Source organism: Vollenhovia emeryi, unplaced genomic scaffold, assembly GCF_000949405.1.
Source record: "Vollenhovia emeryi isolate VEMERY1.0 unplaced genomic scaffold, V.emery_V1.0 DF939140.1, whole genome shotgun sequence".
Classification (NCBI taxonomy): Eukaryota; Metazoa; Arthropoda; class Insecta; order Hymenoptera; family Formicidae; genus Vollenhovia; species Vollenhovia emeryi.
This window is the reverse complement of record NW_011967226.1, coordinates 189687-198877: the sequence shown is the minus strand read 5'-3', so window position 1 is coordinate 198877 and position 9191 is coordinate 189687. Positions and strand designations below refer to the sequence as shown.

Genomic DNA, 9191 nt, shown 5'->3' with positions numbered 1-9191 from the left:
AGAAAAACTTGAGTGAAAGAGACAATTCGTCAAGAGGGGGAAAAGTCATTTTTTGTTTCTTTTACCTTTTAACGTCATTTGTATTACCTAGTTGGCAGGAAGCTACCGAAGTTGTGGTTGAGCACAATAGCGTCGGCAAAGCTTTACAGTCACGCCGCCATTTTTTGTGAGACTTACTTGGCTTCGACAATAGCGTCGCCATTTTGATTTAGTGACCACAATATGGTCAATGAAAAGCATTTGTTGGCAAACTGTGTGTCCCCGAAAAGGGAAACGACATTCATCAATTCTGTATCTGCGGGAGTTACTCCGATCTTCGTCTACCTGCGGTTAACTTGTGGTTTTGTCCTACAACAGAGTCGACCAAATATGCAAAGGCAAATACTTTCAAAATTGTTTGCATTTTGAACGATGTATACGACAATGGAATTTACAAGAATTTTACTTCGTAGAATTGTTTGTTGAGCGAGAGGCAATATGTCTTTCTACCGAGCTATTTGGATAGTTTTTTAAAGTTGAAAATTTTTCTTTATATTATAAAAATACAATAAGTATCTTTACCAAGTAGTATTTTATAAGTAATATAATATAATTTAGATGTATTGCTACTGATATATGTATACGCAATATATTTGTTTTATATAAAAGATATTATATTGATTCTAAAACTATGTGTTTACGTTACGCATTACATAAATATCTACAAATCTTAAATTTAAAATATTGTAGAAGCCACTGTGAGCAATAGACAATGAGAAATGGATTACCGACTGCAATTTTAGTTCACCGAACGGCACAAGAGGGCAGCTGCTTAGATCTCATGCCCATTCTACACCTAGGGATGATCCTACTTTTACCACATCCGATACGATACCCCTTCTATACCTAAAGCTAATCCTACTTGCAGCTTATCCGAGGGAGTAGTATAAAGTGTAAAAGGGTACACTGTAGTTGTACTTTGGTACGATTGGAAACCAACCAAAGTGTAAACCTTTTACACTTTATACTACTCCCTCGGATAAGCTGCAAGTAGGATTAGCTTTAGGTATAGAAGGGGTATCGGATGAGCTACAAGTAGGATCATCCTTAGGTGTAGAATGGGCATCAGGGATGTTGCAGGCAAGTTGAAAACATTGTTCCACTTACAGATATCACGCGGAGAAAAATAATTTGCTAGCACAGTATATCTTATGTAAACTTAAGTTGTCTTTTATTTTATGATAAAGTTATTTTCTGTTTTATGGACAACTATAAGATTCACCCTGTATATTTTCGACATTCTGTGCATAACAACAGTCGATAGAATAACAGTTGTTGGTATAAAACCTATTGCAAAGCGGACCGCAACACAATAACACACGAAACAATTTTTATTATTTTAAATAAACATTTTTTTAAGTTAATTTTGTAGTGCGTTGTTTATAAGACATGTAATAAATTATAAAACCACAATAATATCGACTGACGATGAAGTAGTATTAAAATGTCAAAGAGAGGCAGGTATGTAGTCCTTTTTATCGTTCGCTGTGCAGAAGACATCGCACACTTATAAGGTGTTACCTTCGTTATCTTTTGAGCAATGAAAAAAAATCATCTCTATTATTATACATATAATTACAAAAACAAAATTTGAATAAAAAGATATTATTGAAAATATTGTTAGTATAAAATCCGCATTTGCAAAATGTAGAAAATATGAAAGGAATAAGTGTTTACAAAAATCTTCATTTCCTTCTGGAGTAACTTACCGGAAACTGTCATAGATGGCGACATAAATATCTTCTACATTGAAGAAGTCCAACTGCACAACTTCAATTGATAATAAAAAAATATGTGAAGCTATAATCAATCTGGAACATTTATTTCTTCTGAAAGTAATTTGAATTACTGACGAAAATTTTAAAAAATTGATACAACAAATCCAAACTAATGTAATATTATTATCTCAAAGTTTCGGTAGCTTGATATTTATTACTGTAAATTAAAGATTAAAGATGTAAACTGTTGTTCGCGACCAGGCGATCGACATACCTCGCGGTATACCTGTAAATACTCCAAATAAAAGATTATTAAATTATAGTAATTAAAGATCTATTGTTTTATTTTAAATAAATAAATAATATAAAATTTAAATAATTTTTTTTTAGGAAATATGTCTTCTGTAAATATCATTAAAAACTGAATATTTGATTTAGTAAGCATTTATAGAAAAATGTATTGGTTATTAAAACTATTTGTATATAATAATTTAAATAGAATTTTTTATGAATCGGGAAGTATCCATGAGAAACTATAAGGCTCAAAGGTTTTATTAAAAATCTTTTGAATTATATATAATATTGGATTTCTTATCGCTATCACAGATTAATCACGCACGAAGTATATTTGTTAACATCAACGTGTACATCAACATAAATAAACGTACGGCAATATGTTTCTTTAAAATACTCCTATGCGAATAAACTATGCTGTAAAATTAATTATAACGCTCTCCTCTAATATTAATATAATAAACATACGTTTCAAATGGAAAAACTCATGGTATGATAAATTATGTACACGGGGAAACAAATGCTATTGAATTAAACAAAACTGAAGTTGCTTGAATTGGCTGCCACAAACATAAATAATTTACTGAATTGTATTTGCGATGGATTGTAATTTTAAGCATTGAACTAAATATCCAGATTATTAAGACAACCATCTCTTATTTTTCATTCGTTAATACTGATGTTGTTTCAACGATTTTATTTCAATTACACTGATCTTGTTGACACAACATCATTTTTTCTCCGTGTAGTAATGGATTATCTATTGTACAATCGAAGTAAAGTGCATCTGTTACGTTTCATTTGTTGTAGTAATAAAACACGTGAAATTGATGATATTAGTCGTCCGTCTGTCTCTTAAACTATTTGAACAATAAAAACATCGCTCTTTAACATATCACAAGTCTAATCGTAAGTAATAATCTGAATTATGTACAGATAAACTATTATCTACTGATTTAAAGCCAAGTACCAAAGTAACACAGAATTAGCGTAATATTACATAACTTTATGATATTGATGATCGTCTTTATCAATCACTGTTGGTTTACGTACGGTATACAGTGTATTGCAATCAGCGTTTACTATAACGAGGTTATCGAACAAACTTTGCAAACTATATGAAATTATACATATATGTACATATATTTTTGCGACCCTTTCGAAGAAGTAAAAATAATACTTAAAAATAAAAAAGTAACTTAAAGAAATTAAATTTAAAAGAATTATCTGGAACAAAATCTTTTAAACTTAATCTTGAATAAAAATCCTACCGTTCTCTGACGTACGTATACGTATGTGTTTCCAACAATTTTCCCCCGTTTTTCATCTCTCGAAATTTCGCAGCAGTCTGTTAAACAACATTTTACCCATAATACTATATCTTCAGAGATTTGCCGTCCGTTCTAATTAAGTCTTTCAAACGAAATAAATCTGTAAGTAACCGAAAAATAAATTTCGCGTCCCATGCTCTTTACTTCTCGTCGGAACATACAGGCGGCCTCTTTCACATTTTTGTATGTCAAAGCACATGTAGATAAAATAAATGACGATAAGCTCTCAGACGAGTCTGTATAAGGAACGCTTATCATCGATCTTTTATTACAAAATATCTTGGCGCGCTACCACGGTCTCCACATCGGATAGCGATCGTCCACGCGCTCGACGTCGATTTCTTCATCGTCATCGGCGTTAATGTCATGCGGATCATTCGTTTTGTTCCTCGGCGCCGTTGTCGCTGTCGTCGTCGGCGATCGCTGATCCCTCAGGCTCCTCGGTTTGGCACTGCAATTCACTGTTAATTTCTCATCGCCATTAACGAGCGACATCGAGGCTCGGCATCGCGGCGTGGAGGAGACCGTCGTCGTCGGCGCGACTCCGCCAACGGTTTTATCGGCGTGAGGCGTGGATCTTATCGGCGACGTGTTCGCGGAGAGGATCGCCGAGTCAATTTTGCCAGAGGTGCCGACGGGACAAGGTGCCACGATGTTGGCGATGCGATCCAGATTGGCCAGGGTAGGCGATAACAGGTTGGCTTTCGGCTGAGGAGAACACGTTTTTTGTCGTCATTACGGCGGTCGTTAACACTTCGCGATCATAAATCTTCGCGACTCGCTAACTATTCTCGAGGCCTGATCGCCGCTAACTTTTTCGCCAATTTTGGGCATAGCTTCGCGAGACGTAACGTGTGACTTTATTTTACCCGTTTTCCATAAGATTAGTATTTGATTGCAGTATATCACAATTCTTTTGCGCAAAGTTCTTTTCAGCAGCATCGCGAGGGTTTACAGAACTATGCAATTAAAAGTAAAAAAAACAAAAGTAGTCGCCAAACGTGACAAAGCAAAAAGGAGTTTTCACAGCTCATGAAACAAGATTGATTAATTATAATATTGCTGCTTCCGTAATTTTCACACTTTAACCATCAGTTACCAGCGTCGCGGCAAAGTACACGTATCAAATGTAATTGCGACAAATTGCGGGTTGCGTACTCCCTCGCGTAAGTCTATTGTACGGCGAAGCAAATTCGACGTTACACACGGCGTTATACGAGGCGTGCATAAACGGCAATAATTAACGTTGGCGAGCCGTACCGTAAACGACGCGACGTAACACTCGGCCGAAAAGTGAAATGCCTCAATTAAAAAGTCTCGGCGTTTTCCGGCTCCCAACGGTAGCGACGCGCCGTCAGCTACGATATGAATTTGTACGAGACGCGATCGGCGAGGAGTGTGCATTCATGCGTGTGTGCCCGATACTCTCTTTGCTCGATCGCAGAACTTTTGCGATCCCGTCTGTCCTCGTCGCTTTCCCCTCCCTCCCCGTGCCGTCCATTAATTAATCCCGCAGATCGAACACGATAATTACCGGTGAATTTGTCTGCCGGCCCGTTTGGAGGCCAGCTGCGAGGTGTCTCGCCAGCCCCTCCGCGGCTTCACCTGGAAGCGACGAGAGAAATCTGCAGGCTTCCGCCGCGCAATGCCCGAAGCCGGATTGCCAGCGGGTCTCCGCGGAAATTTCGTCGCCGCTCGCGATCGTCGCCGATAATCCGGACGGCCGCGAGGCCTGCAGCTTCTGCAGATGACGCACCGTCAGCTCGAGGATATCCGCCTTCTCCAGCTTGCTGATGTTCTCGCCCTCGGTCTGCAAATCATGCCAGTTTTGCTAGACTCATCGGTTCTCGATTACCGTACACATTACCTCATTTTTCCTGTGAAATACGAATTGAAAAAGAACCAGAGAATTGAGCACACAATATCGATAAGGGGGCGGCAGCCGTGTTGTCATCGTCGCGCGGCAAGTGCGACGAATATTAATTCTGATAATTTCATAATCGATTTCCGTCAATCCGATTTGTTCTCCCGATCGTACTTATTCTAAATTACCACCGAGCGCGTACAAGGCTCGCTATACCGGCGGCGATGCTCGTCGACCGTACAATTTCGCGCTTCTACAAAGTTAACCCTTTCGTTTCTGTCGGACCAGCCTTTCATCGGCCATCTGCGCTAAGTACCGCGAGGAAACGAACGATTCCGCAAAAAGGACCATCCCGAGTTTTTCGCGGTAGAAGAGAGAGATTGCTATTAAGATGGTATCGTTACCGGCTCGTAACGCCCGCGGGGCGGTTTACTTTACGTCACTCGATTGCTCATTACAAAAAGAAACGGAGACGAGCGACTCTAAAGGAGCGTGGCACCACGGCGGCGCCTGGGCTTTACGCTCGCCAGTTCCGCGGCGTTTTGCGAGGAGAAGAATAGCATCCGGTCGGCGGGCATTAAGCCGTACGAAACGTGCCGATCGGACCGGGTAATGTGCCGTTGGAAAATTAGCATGGTGAAATCGGCGGTGCCTTTCACGCTGATTCAGCGAATTATGCGCGAACGTAAGTTTCACGCGGGCGAATGTTCCGCGCGGAAAGACGATATCGACGAATTACCATCAGCGGCGAAGCGCATTGTGGTAATGTACAGGAAACGTGTAACAGCGCTTCTTTAATGCGCCATCGGTTTGCACGCTGTTTCAGAACGCGGGAAATCTTATAGCGAGTTGCCTGCGCTAGTGCGCAACGAGTGCACACTAAGGCTTGTTTACCGTCAATTTTTATATTTAAGGTCGTCTGCGATACATGTTCAAAAACCATCTAGCAAAAGAAATGATCGTACGGGCGCTACGTACATCATTTTACTGGCTAAACGGTATTTCAAGAGGTGTTCAAGACGATCCTTAAATATAAGAATTGACTGTAAACAAGCCTTAGTGCGCACTGAGTGCAGTTGTGCAGTTCGCGTTTATCGCGAAGACAATGCAATACATCGCAACGATAGAGATCGCGCGTCTTTCTGTAATTGAACTAAAATTGAAAAAAGAAAAGGGACTGTGTGACTTTGGTCGAAATTAAATTAACCATAGATCCCTGCTCTAGCGTAAAGTCAAAATGTTCGGAGAAAATTTCGGAAGAAAATTTGTTTCAATGAGAACTTACTTTTCATCGAAAGGAATCTTCTGTTCGGAGTAGCATAAACTTTACTTAACAAATTTATATTGTGCTTAATATAGTATGATTTTGTCACACAAGCCGGTATTCATAGTCAGATCTTACATTCAAGAACGTCTTGAATTTGTCTAGAGATGCTGTATGGAACATTTTATCGGCTACGGAGTATCTAAAGATGACCTTAAGACGGTCTTGAATATATGATCTGACTATGAATACCGGCCATAGACCCTTCCCCTATAACCGAATCGATTCAATTGTTTTGATACAGCGCAGAGTTCTACGTGCGGAGAAAAGGGCTCCCTAGAGAGAATTGCAAAGTGTAGAGTAAAAAAAAATCTGGTTGCATTAATTAGAAATCTGGTAGATTCCACCAGTCGTCTGTTAGAATATGGACGAATCACAATTCCTTTAGGATTTACTAGATAGTGAAGTCTATCAAACTTTTGGTTATGAAATATCGAGCCCTATCGTGGTAACTAGAAATTCTGTTTGGTTTAACCAAAATACATTCTATCATACATGTCTTGCTGACACAATCAAAGCATTTTTCTCAGTGCAGTTTACGCATTAATTCACATTATCGCGGGCCGAGTATTGCGGCTGAAAGTCGCGTGGTTGCGCTTACGGAGCGCTAAGTGCGCCGTGTAAATACCGCGCGGAGCGCAGCGCCGGGGCGCAATTATCATTAGACGGCGATAACTAAGGATATTTAAATACCACGTACGCGTAAAGCGCGTGTAAACGCGGTCCGCTTGACTACGCACTGAATATCATTTTGTTGACACTCCGCTCGCCGGGTGCGGGTTCCCACGCTCTGAGAATATTTAAAAGCAAAATCGCCTGCACGCGTAGTTGCGGCCGGAGAATGCGTTTCCTGCTAGTCGCGATCCGTAAAATTGCAGGAGCCGCGAGGGGATAGGGCGGCCGGCATCATAAATAGAGTCGGTGGGAGTCGAGCAAGAAACACGCGTTTCCTCCGAAGGCTCGCCCAGCGCGCAAGGAGAGCAGAAAAAAAGGAGCATAGCACGTGCTCGCTGAACCAGGCTACGATGTCGGGGCCCCCGAGACCGTTCGCGTTCGGAAATGTCGCCACCTTTTCTCGCCGTTAAACAATTTATCTCGGTCGTGCGAAAGAAAGAAAGAAAGAAAAAAAAAAGATCGCGCGCGGAGTGAAAGTTAATTGGCGCTCGCAAAAAAGCTGCAAACGCGCGAAGTCGCGTACCATTATTACGTCTTACGCGTAACTCGTAACTCCCTTTCGCGAAACACCTGTTCGAAACTGTATGGATTTGATTTGTGCACTGAAAAAAATTTCTGGTTGAATATGGACGAATCAGATAATTCCTTTAGGATTTACCAGAATTTCTGTAGGATTACAGGAATTCTGGTAAATCCTAAAGGAATTATCTGATTCGTCCATATTCAACCAGAAATTTTTTTCAGTGTGGATATGTAAAAAAAAGAAAGGAAAAGAGAAGTTACGCACGCGTAATAATTCGCGGAGCTTTTCTCTCTTAATTCTTGGGCGAAATAAGGGTCATTTTGTCATGCGATCGTATCTTGCTGCTATCGCTTTAATACGCTACTTCAATAGATAACACCATATGCTGATAATGTAATAGAAAGCGTCATCGCACCCACCTCCAGCGCGTCCACCATGAGATCCTTGAGTTCGTCGAGACAACGGTTTATCCGCGCTCGCCTCTTCCTCTCCAAAAGCGGCTTTGTTATCTAGTTATTGGACACACGTTGTATTTTATTAATCAACGTCTACGCTGAGAAAAATTTCCATCGGACGAACCAATTAAATAGCGTTTCCGATGGTTAATTTTTCCATACGTTTTCCGACTAAATTATAGACACGTCCGATGAAATTTATCCGATGAAGTTACCAATGAAGTTTGATCGAAAAACCGATCATATTTTTCATCGGATATACAATTTAACCGGATGTATCCGTTTGTTATTATGCAACTGGATTGTCCGATTATATTTAATCGTACGATCTGGGCGGAATCTCCCGCATCCACGACCCGGCGTCGCGTGTTCGATCGTCCATCAACAATGTAAAGCGCTAATTTACGACGTGGCGGGATGCGAAGGCGGGATTCGCGTCAGAACGTGAGTAATAATCGAGTTACATGCCGCGCAGTTATCGTTCCATCTCCGGCATTAATTCAAGAAATCTTCGATTTGTTACCCGGACGGCGCGGCGTCGAGTCGCGCGCGAGAATCAAGGTTCTTGTTGTTTTATCGCGCGGCGGCTAGACAGCCCGAGCGATGATTTAGCTTCAATTAGCGACCGGTAATTCGTTCCACGTACCATTCCACGTCGATTACGATTTCTTAAACCGCGAAAAGAAGTACCGATTTATGCCGTGCGACGCCAGGTGCTAAGTCGACGAAGAAAAAAAGGGGATCGGTTGCCTGACACGACGCGACGAGCATAAATGTGCGCCTGATCGAGTACTTTATCAAGTTACTCGGCTATCGATTTACGGCACACGGTGAGCGTCGCGAAAATCACGATCGTCGTATACAAATGGAATTGTTGAGTATCAATATATTTTTTGTGTGAATTCAAGTTCGTACCCTGAGAAATATGTCCGATTAGATATAATCGAATCATCCAATTACATAATAAC

General features: G+C 40.7%; 1 protein-coding gene across 1 annotated transcript in view; it reads right to left on the bottom strand.

Annotated features, from left to right (window-relative positions):
- Positions 1-3230: 3230 nt before the first annotated feature.
- Positions 3231-9191, bottom strand: part of LOC105567092 (enhancer of split mgamma protein-like) — a 9117-nt gene continuing 3156 nt past the window's right edge. Inside the window, exons 3-5 of the mRNA XM_012021647.1 lie at positions 8188-8277; positions 4917-5192; positions 3231-4090 (exon numbers count right to left, since the gene is read on the bottom strand). Coding sequence (XP_011877037.1) covers positions 3671-4090; positions 4917-5192; positions 8188-8277 — 786 coding nt within the window. The 3' untranslated portion in view covers positions 3231-3670. The remainder of the gene's footprint in view (positions 4091-4916; positions 5193-8187; positions 8278-9191) is intronic.